We start from the raw sequence: 13,796 nt of genomic DNA on the forward strand, positions 1-13,796 counted from the left end.
GTAGCTTTTTTTTCTTTTTTCTTTTTTCTTTTTTTTTTCTTTTCCTTTTTCTGTATATTTGCACGTCGCTTTTATTAGGAAAGTGCGGATGTCCTCCAAAAAACCATGGCGTCATGACGAAGTGTCACTGAGCATTCCCTAGGTGTGTGCGCCACGTTGTTACATCCTTTGGGCTGCTCGGCTCCCGGTGACATCCCCCAGCCCACGGGATTCCCCTCCGCGGGACCCCGCGGGGGCGGGAGCTGCGCGGAGGGGCCGGGCTGGCGGCGGGGGGGGGGCGGTGGGGGCGAGTGTGCGTGCGAGGGAGGGAGAGAGACAAGAGTGAGACATTCGAGCAAGACCCTCCCCTCCCTTCCCTCTTGCAGTTTCCAGGCATGCAGCAAACTGCGCTCGTTTGCTTCTTTGCATTTTTTTTTTCCTTTTTAAATAAATGTACAGAATCTGTGCCATGATGGGCAAGAAGAAAGCAAGCCACAAAATGCCATCTTCCCTCCCCTCCCCCTCCAAGGGAAAATATAAAGGAATTTTACTGCGACGGTAAAAAAATAAAATAAAAATAAAAATAAAGAAACTAAAAGAAAAGTGAAAAAAAAATAAAAAAGGAGACACACATAGAATTTACTTAATCAGGATCAATACAAAGATCCCCGATAATAATAATAATAATAATATACCTTAGACATGGCACAGTCAAAGTCTCAGTTTCAGTATAAAAAATAATGATTGATTAACATCTGCTGGCAAAAGTCTGCGAAGGCACTTCATCGATTAATGATCTGAGAACGGCCCTTCCCCGCAGCGCGCACATCTGGCGGGGGAGAGCACACAGCTGTATCCTCTACTCGCATGCGGCGGTGCCGGGACGGGCGGCGGGGCGGCGGTCAGAACCGGTACGTGGTCTTCTCCAGGACTTCGAGGTAATCCGGCTTGGTTTGGAGTTTGGCCCTTAACTCGAGGTATTCGCTTGTGGGGGTTTGGTGGTCTGAGAAGCCCTTGCCGGCCGCGAAGAGAAGGGTTTCTTTCAGCCTGGCGTCCTGCTGGAGGTCCGGATATTGCATGCCAGGCGGGTGGACGTGCAGTTCCTTCAGCTTGGGCACGGTGCCGTACAGGCAGTCCACGAAGCCCACGGCACAGGGTGGCGGGCGGTCGCGGTCCCGCGGGGTCCCACCCGCCGCCGCCGCCCCCCCGAGCCCGCCGCCGCCCGCCGCCAGCCCGCCGCCCGCGGGGTGCTGGGGATGGACGGCGACGATGGTGTTGAGCTGCGAGCTGGACACGGCCAAGCTCCACTCCTGCTCCTTCTCCAGCAAAGTGCGGTAGTTGGTGCCCGGCTCCTGCGCGGCGGTGGCGGCGGTGGTGTGGGCGAAGCGCTCCCCGCCGCCCCGCAGCAGCTCCGCCGCTTCCCCGCCGCCGCCGCCCGCCGCCTCCTCCTCTTCCCTCGGCTTGTAGATGGGGTTGTTGCACATCTGGGTCACCGGGTGCGGGATGTAATCGTAGACGTGGCCCGCCGGGGGCGCCTTCTCCGGGGAGCGCTCTCCCCCTCCTCCTCCCCCTCCTCCTCCGCCGCCACCGCCGCCCCCCTCCTCGAAGATCCGCGGGCAGCGCAGCGGCAAACCCCCCAGGTCGGCCGCCTCCCCCCGCGGGCCGCGGAACGGCAGCTTCCGCCGGCGACGGCGCAACACGAAGGCAAAAAGCCCGGCGGCCACCAGCACGGCGGAGAAAAAGAGAACGAGGAGGCTGAGGATGAGGACGGACAGCGGCACGGCGGCGGTGGCCGGCGGCAGCTCGTAGGCGGCGGCGCCGGTGGCGTCGGGCGGCGGAGGGGCGGCGGGGGGCGAGGCGGCTGCGGCGGCTGCGGCGGCGGGGCGGAGGGCGGCGGGGCAGAGGGCGGCCAGCTCCAGGGAGCGCAGGTCGCGGCGGGCCAGGCTCTCCGGGCTGGCACACAGCACCTCGCCCACCACGCTGACGGAGCTGAGCGCCTCCAGCCACTGCTTCAGCGGCACCAGCTCGCAGGTGCAGTCCCAAGGGTTGAGCTTCAAGTCGATCTGGACGATGGCGTGAAGATGCTCCAGCACCCCGGCCACCGGCAGCGCCAAGAAATGGTTGTTGCGCAGGTTGAGGCGGGCCAGGGAGGTGCCGGCGAAGGCGTCAGTGGGCAGGGTGCGGAGCAAGTTGTCATTGAGGAAGAGCAGCTTCAGGTTGGGCATGAGGCTGAAGGCCGCCGGCTGGATTTCCCTGATCAGGTTGTACTCGAAGTACAAGTAATGCAAACTCTGCAGGCCCCGGAACATGCCCGGGGTGAGCCGCTCGATGTCGTTGCCGTTCAGGTACAGGCTCTTGAGATTCGGCAGGTTGATAAAAGCCCCGTCCTGCACGTAGGAGATCCGGTTGTTCCCCAGGTGTAAGAGATCCAAGGAAGAAAAATTCCAGAAATCAGAGCGGTAGATTTTCTGGATCAAATTCCCGCTCAGGTACAACTTCTTGGCATTCAAGGGCCTGGGCAGGAGCTCGGAGATGTTGTGAAACCCTCGCTCCTTGCAGTTGACCGTCAGGCCCAGGTCGTTGATGTGCAAACTGCAAGAGCACCCGGTAGGGCAGATGATGGGGATGGGGGGCCGGGTCTGGTAGGCAGCCACGGGCGGTTGGTTCGGCCCAGGGTACAGGCCCCGGGGTGTCGGGGGAGGCCGGGGCGCCCTGGGCTGCTTGGTGGGTTTGGGCTGCTTATTGGATGTTTTGTACTCAACAGAGGAGGCGGTGAAATGGAAGGAGGACAACATGGAGGAAGGCTTCGTAGGCCACGCGTTCTCCTTGCTGGACGACAGCTGAGGGATGCCCAAGCTGGCTTCCACCTCGGAGTCGGACAGCATGGGGCAGAGCTTACTTCTTTTGATTTCCCGCAGGTCCTTCCCGTGGAAGTGGAAGGGGGTCTCGCAGGTGATGTCCCCCACCAGGGCGGTGTAGGGGATGCGCTCCAGCCAGCTTTTCAGCTGCACAATCTCACACGTACAGTTCCACGGGTTCTCCTCCAGCTGGATCTCCATCAGGCTCCTGCCAATATGGTCCAACATCCCGCGGTACGAAAGGACTTTTAGCCGGTTCCCGCGCAAGTCCAAGTGGGTTAAGGACACAGACTTAAATAAGTTGGTGGGAAGCATGGGGATAAGATTGTCATTTAGGATAAGGACCCTCAATTTACTTAGGTTTCGAAATGCCCCGCTTTCAATCCGTTTAATGACATTGTAATCTGCCTGCAGATATTCCAGACTTTCCAAACCCAGGAAAGTGTCGTTTCTGAAAATGTCCAATTTGTTTTCGTGCAAATACAACCTCTTTAGAACTCGGAGCCCGTTGAAAGCCCCCGTCTGAATGTCCTGCAGTGCATTGTTCCCAAGGTTAATAGACACAGCATTGTTCAAGTGAAGAAAACTGTTGGTGTACAATTTCCTCATGGAATTCCTCTGCAGATAAAGTTTAAAAGGTCTTGACCACGACTCTGTTATCTGACTAATATTTATAAATCCTTTGTTGTCGCAATGTATATGGAAAAGGCTCTCCTTCACTTCACAGTAACATGGATCAAAGCAGGGCTCATCAAGTTCCTCCGAGTCCTCTATCAAGGGAATTGGTGTAGTCCATGCTAGAGCAATTGTGCTTAGAAGAATTATCCACAACATCCTTCCTTTATGAAGCGTCTCTGCCGTGGAAGGTTTCATCATTTGTTGATGTTTACAAAACTGTAACAGGAAGAAAAATGCAGATTTCAGTATTCCTGTCCTGCCCCACTCCTCTTCATAAACCCCTACCTGCGAGACTTGGGTTAGGCTCCTGGAAAGTTCAGCAATTGTTGGGCAGACGTTCACAACCAACTCTAAGGGTGTCAGATGGGCAAGCCTTGCCCTGATTTATACTTAAGAGATGTTAGAAGGTTTAATCACGCGATATCAGCCTCCCTTATTCCCCCATTTGGTAAATGCCACCTATAAAGAGGACAGCACATGCAGACCACACAGCAGGACGAGCACACAGGCTGAACGTGTTGCGTCTTTGCATGTTTTCCACCATAGGACCAGTGTTCAGAACTCCATGTATTTCATACTTGTTTGAAATTTTAGCTTTGTAGCCATCATAGCCCGCATTGACTACAGGGGGGAAATACTAGCGGGCAGATTTCTCCAGTGTCGCACTACATCTTGCATACATGCAAACTCCCAAAGTTATTGAATCTCAGTCCTTGAATCTCTCTCCCTGCCGGCTCAGTATATTCCATACACAAGTTCAAAGGAATGTGCAAGGTTTGCTGATGTCCCTGACAAAACGATCCCCTTCAGAAATCCCCACAATACCTTTACAATAGCAAATGTTTAACGACCCTGATTTAAAAGCAAATCTTCCCCTTTGAAATGCCCCAATGAATTAATGCAACTGGTATATTATCAGATAAATACATACCACATATTAGTCATTTTAGCTGATTAAAGCATTTAGAGATGATTAATCTTTCTAAAGCACATGCCCATGCGATCAGCAGATCTAAAGGGAAGTGACAGCTGAAGAGGCACCTAGGATTGAAACGCTCAGCCTGCCTTGCATTAGGATATTTTGCGCCCCCAGGACCAAGCAGAAGACCCGGTTAAAAAGCTGAAAGTGGAAGAAAAAATACCTTGACACTTACCAGCCGATAAATTATCTATTCTACTATATACGCTTCCAAATGAAGGCACCATTCTTCTCCAATCAGATGAAAATAATACTGTACTAATGAGATGCAGCTCCTTCAACATATGGTTTCACCCTTCCTTTCACCAGATATTTTAAATGTATGGACACAGAGAAGTGCTAAGGATGGTAATAATAACGGCGGTGATGCAGCCTTCCTTGAATCACTGAAATGCCCATTAGAATTATTCGGAGCGATCGTTGCTTTTAGTCTTAATCTTTCAACAGAAAAGGTCCTTTTTGCCTTCCTCGTGTAAGAACTAGAAAATTTTGCCCCCCATCCACAAACTTAAGAGCAGACAGATGCATTTAGGGGAGAGAAATGACAGAGGAACAGAAATCCTTAGGATCAACTTGCAAATGAAACCCTCCCCTGTGGGAAAGAGGAGATGGTTGAAAGCATGAAAAGAGAAATACCCTCTGCAATTAAAACCAGCATCTAATTGGGAAGAAGGGAGAGAGATGCGAGCTATATTGCAGTATCAGTCTCTCTGTCTCCTTTGCAAAATATTAGCCACTTAAGTTCTTTCTCTTCTGCAAGGGCTGTAATAAAAAATAAAAAAATAAATAAAGAGGATTATTATACCTTCTTTTTGGAAGAGGGGGTGTCTTTGACCCTAGGCGGAAACAAAAGGATCCAGAAAGGTTGTACTTACCGGTTTGCAGGACAGATTTTAGCACATCGTTACAAAAAAGAAAAAGAAGGGAATGGGGAAAAAAGCTCGAGTTTAAAGGTTGCTGGTTTCTCTCTGTCTCTCCCTCTCCGTGTCTCTCTCTCCCTCTCTCTCTACTCCTGCTGAAGCTGAGGCAAAAGGAAAAAAAAAAAAAAGGAAAAAAAAAAGAAGCAAGCCTGAGACGTGCTGGGAATGCAATGAGCCCCTCAATGATCTTCTTTAGGATGCAGAGCTGCTGTTTGGCACACTCAATGGAGGAGGGAGGAGAGGGGCTGCTGCAGGATCCAGCGCCGCCGCCGCCGCCTTCTCCGGGCACCGGCAGCGCGGAGCGGGAGGGCTGGGGCGCGGCGGAGGATCTCGGGCTTCTCTGCTTCTCCGTGTGTGTGTGTGCGTGTGTGTGCGTGTGCGTGTGTGTGTGTGTGTGTGTGTGGTGTTGTTGTTGCCCTGGATCAGGCTTTTCCACGTCATGAAAATGAGCTTCAAGAAGGGGAACAAATGAAGGGGGCGCGCTTGGCACCAGGTCGGGGGCGCGCATTTGGGAAGCCCTGACTATACATTTTTTTTTCCCTGCCTTTTTTTTTTTGTAAGAGGGAAGGAGGGGGCTGGTTGGCGGAGGGGAAGGGAAGTGGGAAACGAGCTGGGGGAGGAAAAAACCCAAGAAGAATCAGAGAGGAAAAAGCCGCCGGGATGGGTCACAATTTGCACACTCCCCCTTTCTAAAAAAAAAAAAAAAAAAAAAAAAAGCAAGCAAAAAAAGCCCAACTCTGGAGGAAATCAAAGATGCTCTGACTGCAAGCGCCAGCCGAGCTGCCGAGGCCACGGCGGAGAGAACAGCCCGGCGGGCCCCGGGGAGGGGCAGCGGTGTCCCGGCCCCGGCCGCCCCGGCTCACCCCGCCGCGCACCCCTGCGCAGCCAGCGCCTCCTCCTTTCGTCCTCCCCTCTCTCCGTCTCTCCTTCTTCCCTCCTGTCCCGCTGTCGCCGCTCCAGCCTCGCAGCCTTTCCAGGATCCAGCAGCCTCCAACCCGCCGCGGAGGCAAAGCCAAAAACCTCGTGGGAGAGACCCGCTACCTCTCGCATCCTTTTACCCTGCGCGGCTGCCAGCGCGGAGTATGCGCGGAGGCGGAGGGCCGCGCCCGCGGAGGGCAGCGCCGCCGGTCGGTGTCTGCCCGGCCCGGGAGCTGCGGGCAGGTAACGGGGCTGCGCGGGGAGACGGGGGGCGAAGTGGCCCGCGGGTGCGGCGGATCCGCGGAAGGGGGCGCAGCGGGAGGCTTGCGAGGGTTCACCCATGGCTGAAAGTTGGCGACCGAGATGCGACGGGGGGAGTGGAGGGTCGGGGAGGGGGGGACTCTCTGCCTCCCCCAGGTCGCATCCCCGCTGGGAAGGAAGCGCCGCGGGCAGGGCAGGGAGGTGCTCCCCGCGGTACCTCTTGCATCCCCACCGTCCGCAGCCGCGCACACACATCCCCAGGCACACGCCCCCATCCCCGGGCACATATACGCGCGTTATCTCCACGCACAGCGGGGCCGAGACGCTGCGCGCCCCGCGGGAGCGGCGTAATCCCCGGGGCGTCCCGCAGTACCCACCGCCCGGCCCCGCTCCCCAATCCCGTTTCTCGCTCTCAACCCAAACTCCCCTTCCCATATGCCCGGGATAAGTCGGCCGGGAGGAGACTTAACTGGAACCGCGGTTCGGTAGCAAAAAGTTGACAGGCAACGCTGCAGGTGCGGGAGGGAAAACCCGGGGGGGGCCGCAGCCTCCGGCCGCCCCGACAGCGCTTTCCGCGGGCAGGGGCGCTGCCTCCGCGCCCGCGGACATGCACCATCTTTCTCAGCCTCTGGAGCTCTCCTTCACCAGTGCAATATGGACGCACCGCTCCCTCCTAATTAAATTGCTGCATCATTCATTTTCTGACGCGGGAGCAACATGGGGTACCAGCAGGCAACATGCACCTGACATCCCCCTTCAAAAAAAAAGGGGATGGGGGGCGGAGAAAAAGGGCGAAAGGGGAAATCACAACAGTTTGTTCTTGTGACAACCTCGCCCAGCGGCTTAGCAGCAACTCCGAGAAACCACCTATGCACCTTCCCCTCTCCTTGCACACCGCTGTGTTTCATAGGGGACGAGCTGCCCCCCCCGACCCCCATCCCGACGCTGGGCCGAGCGGCAGCAGCGGGCGCTGCGCTCCGGGCGGGCAGGGCCGATGTACCGGGGGCGGGCTCAGATGTACCGGGGGAGACCGGCAGCCATCCTGCCCTGACCTTGCACCGCCGCTTCCCCCGACCGGAAACTTTCCGAAATGCCGCCGAATAACTCTCGTCATCCTTTTTCAGGGCTTCTTCAAGTTTTGCAGATGGGCTGGGGAAGAGAGGAGGGAGGGCGGTGGTCTTGGGGGGGCGGGTTGGGAGGGGATGGTCCTTGAATGCAGATCAGCCAGCGCTGCAGGGCTCCTCGGGGATGGCAGCGGCCCCGCCGGCTCCCCCGCTTGCAGGGACACCCCGCCAGGTCCCGGCCCTGGGGACAGGGCCCAGCCCGGGATGCTGTGTCCCCCCGCACGGCCGTGCCCTCGGCTCCTGCTCAGCTGTCACACAGGGGATGCCCTCGGGTTGGAGGAGGGATATCTCCCCTCACCTCCTGCTGACAGCCTTTATGCATCCTACCGTTTCGCAAGGGGGTGAGCAGGACATCTTAGCTCACCAGGGAGGTGGTTTTCCCTGGGTTTGGCTGGGTTGAAAGATTTGTGTCCCCTTGTCCGTACAGCCAGGAGACAGAAATCATCGTGGGCTATTGCCCATCATCCCCCTCCAGGCAAAGCAGCTCACGGCCTTTCTGTCTTTCCTCATTTTGTCGACACAACCTGCTGAGAACAGGATCAGTGTCAGTGTGATTGGCAGGAGCTCTGGCTAAGGGTAGGGTGGATGGATGTAACCAAGATTAGAGCATCACTTGGTTATTAATTATTATTTTTATTTGCAAGTGAGCTGTTTCCTTGCAAAACCCTGTCCTGGAGCTGTAGTCAGCGACGATGCAGGTCACCTGAGTGGGGGGATGGCAGATGCCCTTCTAGCTGCCTCTTTCTAACCTCAGTTGTAATTACTAAATGCACTGTTTTTCCCCCTGACAACCTTGTGGAAATAATGGAAAAAGAAGCCATGGATAACTTTTGTGAAAAATTAGAAAAGGATACTTGAACAATTATTGTACCTTTCCGAAAATTTCATTGCAGCATTTCATTTCCACTGTAGGCGACCATTCTCCCCGCTGTAGTCATTGCAACACAGTCATTAAATGGTTAATTCAATCTGCAGTGTAAACCAGTCCCTTCCTTTTCTAATAGAAGTGACAATGGTTGGGAGAAAGAGGGAGTTTTCCACCAAAGCTCACCCTGCCTGTCCAGAAAGAAATATTCTGATATTTAATAGTCTCTCTTCTGTCTCAAGCAATCTATGGTAAGGGCAAAAGCAATAAATAGTGCAAGGGCGAGGGAAACTCTCTTGTAATTATTATAGATGGGAACTGCTTCCTGGCTCTCCGTATTTTGTTAAAGCTAGGGAGTAGTTTAGAGGTTCTGGATGTGAGTGTTGAAATGTTTTAGCTACAGCCAGGGCTTGGACTCCAGCTGCATTTCTGCCTAAAAGCCCCAGCAAAACCTGCTCCTGTCATGTGCTCCCATGTAGCTCACTGGTTCCAGCAGCAAGGAGGGGGGGACACCTCCAGCTGCCATTTATCAGGGCAGGTGACCATGTGGGAACCCAGGCGTGGAGGGGGAGCAGAGAGGCACGAGAAGGCTGCGATGCTGATTAATCCGTGACGCAAAACCCACATGCACTTGCTTGGGAGAGCTGCCAGCCGGGTGCTCTGGGGACGGATGCTCCTGTGACCTCGCTGGGGTGCAGGGCAGACCCATGGCTTGGAGAAGGCTTCCCACAGGGCATCCAGCCTTTGCGGGTCTTGTCGGTATAATGTGGAAATCCTTGAATTGGAAGGAAAGGCCAGAGTGTTGGGCTGTGGAAAATACAGTGCTGGAACTCCAGCATAGAGAGAGTGGTCCTGGGCAGAAACATTTGTACATGCGAAGGCTGCAAGAGGCAGATGTCTGGTAACACTGTTAGTCTGCCCAGGCTGGATTTAAAGTGGAGCCTCGCAAAGCAAGGGCTTAAAATTCCTTCACCGCTCTGGTGACCCCTTTTGTGTCCCCATGAGATTTCCATTTGTCTGGTGTGCTCAGATAAATATATTTAAAATTGAGGTTTCCTTCCATCTTCCTTTTTTTTTTTTTAATTTAAGAACCTTTCAAATATTCCTTATTTTGTGTATCATAAATTGTTCAAACTGAGAAATTTTAGTACCTTTGAAAAAGTTGATGGAAAATCAGAATAGAGAATCTTCTCTGCATAGCAGTCAGTGAAATTTATGAGGCTTTTCTTTTTCTCTTTTTGTTACTCAGTTCACCTATCAAACAGTCAGGGAAACAAAATTATCATGGGATCATTTTGATTAGAAAAGACTTTTAAGATTATAGAGTCCAACCAGTAACCTAACACTAACCAAACCATGTCTTTGAGAACCTCATCTGTTCAACCCCTCCAGGGATGGTGACTCCACCTCTGCCCTGGGCAGCCTGTTCTAATGCCCGACAGCCTTTATAGGAAGAAATTGTTCCCAATATCCAATCTAAACCTTCCCTGGTGCAACTTGAGGCCGTTTCCTCTTGTCCTATCACTTGTTTCTTGGGAGCAGAGCCCGACCCCCCCTGGCTCCAAGCTCCTTTCAGGCAATTCAGAGATCAGAAGGTCTCCCCTCAGCTCCTGTTCTCCAGGTTGAACCCCCAGGTCCCTCAGCTGTTCCTAATAAGACTTGTAGAATTTCCCTACACTCCCTCTTTGTAAGAATATATTTCTGTTAAAATTTGTGTCCTATTGTTCCAAAAGTATTTCAGGGATCACAGCCTCTCTTGCTATTGCATCAACGATTCGGTGACATTTGGGCTGTGACAACTCAGGCCAAGGCTTGGTCCTTCTTTTGACTTCAAGGGGAACTGCGGGAGGCCCTAAGGTACATTCAGCTTGTTCCTGGTTGCTCAGGTGAAGGCTGGTATCCTTTTCGCCTTACAGTCCTGGTATTTGACACACAATATGTAAGTACAGGCACAGATTAGATGAACTGCATAAGCATTGGTGAATACACATAAAATGGAGGAAATGTAAGAATTTTAAACTGGGCTGTTCCAGCTGGAATCTTTCAGGCTGGAGACCTTCTTATGTTAAAGTGATGCTCCCGGCCACAATTTTTACTGTTAGTCACATCATGATCAATTATATATTATCCTATAGAATAGTTGTTGATTTTTCCCAGGGCAGTGATATCCACTATAACTGATGCATGATTTTCAGGTGAAGTTAAGAAATAACAATGCACCAAATTATATGATAATATCATAGACTACTCCTCATGTAAAAGTCCGTGGCTGCTTTAAGCTCAATAGGACACTGAAGCTGTACAGAAACTCCAGCCATGCCCTCAGTAACAAACTATATGTAATTGGTTTTTACTCATGGGATTTTTTCAGCAGAGAAATTTTGCTCAGTATTTGATGATATGTGTAAATATTAAAAAGAAAGGAGGAAAGAACTAATGGATAGTATTAAAATAGTACAGCAAATACCAGCAAATCATGAGTGCAGTATTTTTAAAGGATTGTTATTAAAAATAAAAGAGGAAAGTAGGCAAAATAAAAGGGAGTTTTTAATGGATGAAATTGACAGTTCTGTTATCCTCACCAATTCCTGACATTTCAAGATCAGTTTTTAATCTAATGATTCAAACAGGCTTAAATATCTCCTTCTAGTAAATCAGGCACAGTTACAGCTTTTTTCCTACCTCAGGCACGTAAGCCCACATTTTTTTTTTTCTAAATGTGCTGATATTTATTATAGCCAGTGTCAAAAAAACTTCGCACTTCATTTATATATGAGTTTCTCTTTGGCCTTTATTAGAATGATATACAGGCATGGTTAGGCATGCACAGCTTCCTTTGACAGCAGCCAGAATTTCATGCGTGGATCAAAGGTAGAATAATTCCCTTTGGGTGATCTCTTCCCATCCAAACCACGGAGTTCCGAGCTCTGCTCCAGTGCAGAGAGGGGCTTCTTCGGCTCTTTCTATACTTCACAGCAGCAGTTCTGCAGCCATACAGCCCTCACGCCAACATATTGTATCTTTTTTAAGCTTTTTTTTTTTTTCTTTTTCAGTGGACAGAGGTATTTTTAACTGGTGGCACAAGTACAGGTTCTGATGTCCTAAATGAGGCTGAACATGGACCACACAAAGGACAAACATGGACCTGGAACTGTATTTTCTAAACCTCTCCATCCATTACCCAGAGACCCCAGTGGCCAAACACAAACATTCTGATGACAACTGCTACATTGCTCCCATAGGAAAAATATTAGATAATGCAAAAATAGTGTTTGAATTCTCTTAGCTCAAAACCACTTGTTCCAGAATAATCACTGTGGTTTATTTTTACATGTATACACTCCGCATGTTAACCTTTTTCTTTTGCAAATACTAGTTTGCTTCGCCTGGTTTTCTTTTCACCTTGTGGGCTAATCTTATGTACATCCGAGTCCCTTTATTTTGTCTGGGCACACAAAAATGGAGATTACCCTACAGCACGCGCTGTAAGCAACAGGATGGATTTTCAGGGCATCTGGATTTAGAGTTGCCAGAATTAGAAACATGAGCCCGACGAGATCATGCCAGGGCAATTCCCCAGTCCTGGCCATAAAGCCAATCAATTTAAAATGGAATAGAAGGCACTATTACTGCACTGAATTCTGCGTGAAGGAAGGCACTTACTGCTCATTTGGAAAGAAAAGCTCATATTCTAAATTGCTTTTTAGATCAGTTTTGATCCTACTTTTAGTGATGTCAATGGTGACACTTTCATTCAGGCCAGTGGTGCCAGAATTTTCCATTTACTCTCAATTACTTCTTGTCCCTCTCTCCTAAGCTCCTTGCAGCTCCTCTTTGCGGACAGTTAGGACATAGAGATAGACTTTATTGTTCAGCTCGGAGGTAGCAAGATGGATGATTATTTTAATCTCATAGAGAAAGTAGTGGAAGAGATGGTGAGAATGATGTCTTCCTGCAAGCCTTGCTCTCTTTTGCTACTGGTGACACAAGTCTTATAGTAGCCCCTGGTTATGCATAAGAGGTTATCTTTCATCCTAAATGGACTCAGCTATGAAGTTCAAGATGAGCTGACTCACCTCGATTTCAGTTACCAGTAATGGAAGTTGTGGACTAATGTAAGTCTGTAAAAATGACAAAAAGGAATTGGGTCTTAAACTCTTAGATCTTTTCTAACATGTAATACTGTAATACTTGAGTTTCTAGTGCACATTAGCATGCACTTAAGATATCATTCTTATTATGCTAAAATTATTAAATAGTGAAAGACTGAATCAGCTAAAGCGTCCGAGTGCATCTTCCTCAGTGCTGAGCTCCAAACCAACCTCTGAATGAGCTTTGCTTTCCATCTTTCCCACCACCCAGGGAAGGAGATGAGTGTCCTGCTGACTTGGGCAATGGAAATCAATATTGAAAATTCAATGGTATGGCTATACTATAGATGCAGTCATTCCACATTCCTTTGTCTCGCACCATTTTGTAGAAGAGGAAAAAGCTGAGGAAAATAGCTGCTTTTCATTTTTCAGATACCAAGATAGTTCTTTGTGGAGTCTTTTTGACATTCTATAGAACACCGAATTTCTTTTACAAGCAGCAGTAGGAACCACTATTTTTTGATCACTACATCCAGACAGTCATTACATGTAGATGTATGAGAAGGATCAGAGGTCTAGAAAGTAAGACCTATGAGGAAAGAGTAAATTAAGAGAGTTCTAAATGGAAGAGTAGGAGGAACATGATAATACTTTTGAATTATACAAAAATATGCTGAAAAATAAAGGGAATGCTTTGTTCTCTATGAATAGTGTCAGAGAGAGAATAAGAAATGGGTCTTAACTTATCGCTAGAAAGATTTATATCAAGTAATAGGAAGATGTTTCTGATTGTGAGGATGGCAAAGACTGGCTAAGGAGGTTGCAGAGCCTCTGGCATAGGACACCTGTAAAAAGGCAGGCGAGGTTCCAAATCAGGAATGTCAGAGGGCAATTCCTGTGACCCAGAGATGGATTAAGTGATGCCCTGAGCATCCTCCAAACCAACCGTGCATTTTTGTGATTGTTCATGTTGAGGGACAAATTCTTTGTCATCCTATACTATAACCCCTTACAAATATCTGTGTATGTTCGTTAAATACGGTAAGACAATGTAATGAAAACCAGTTTTGGAACCAGATTCAAATAGAAATAATGACATTAAAAAATGAACATGAAAGATTTG

General features: G+C 50.1%; 1 protein-coding gene across 1 annotated transcript; it reads right to left on the reverse strand.

Moving 5' to 3' along the window:
- Positions 1 to 526: 526 nt before the first annotated feature.
- On the reverse strand, positions 527 to 5,507 carry SLITRK3 (SLIT and NTRK like family member 3). Its single transcript, XM_082056354.1, has 2 exons — positions 4,670 to 5,507; positions 527 to 3,731 (listed from the first exon to the last, which is right to left on the reverse strand). Exon 2 carries the CDS (start codon positions 3,711 to 3,713, stop codon positions 882 to 884), a length of 2,832 nt encoding a protein of 943 aa, XP_081912480.1. The 5' UTR covers positions 3,714 to 3,731; positions 4,670 to 5,507; the 3' UTR covers positions 527 to 881.
- Between the last annotated feature and the right edge of the window lie 8,289 nt (positions 5,508 to 13,796).

The sequence above is a fragment of the Streptopelia decaocto genome (assembly GCF_964273445.1).
Source record: "Streptopelia decaocto genome assembly, chromosome: 6".
NCBI classification, from domain to species: domain Eukaryota; kingdom Metazoa; phylum Chordata; class Aves; order Columbiformes; family Columbidae; genus Streptopelia; species Streptopelia decaocto.

Coding starts and splice junctions, on each gene's coding strand:
- SLITRK3 (XM_082056354.1), bottom strand. CDS start 3,713: ATGATGAAACCTTCCACGGCAGAGACGCTTCATAAAGGAAGGATGTTG.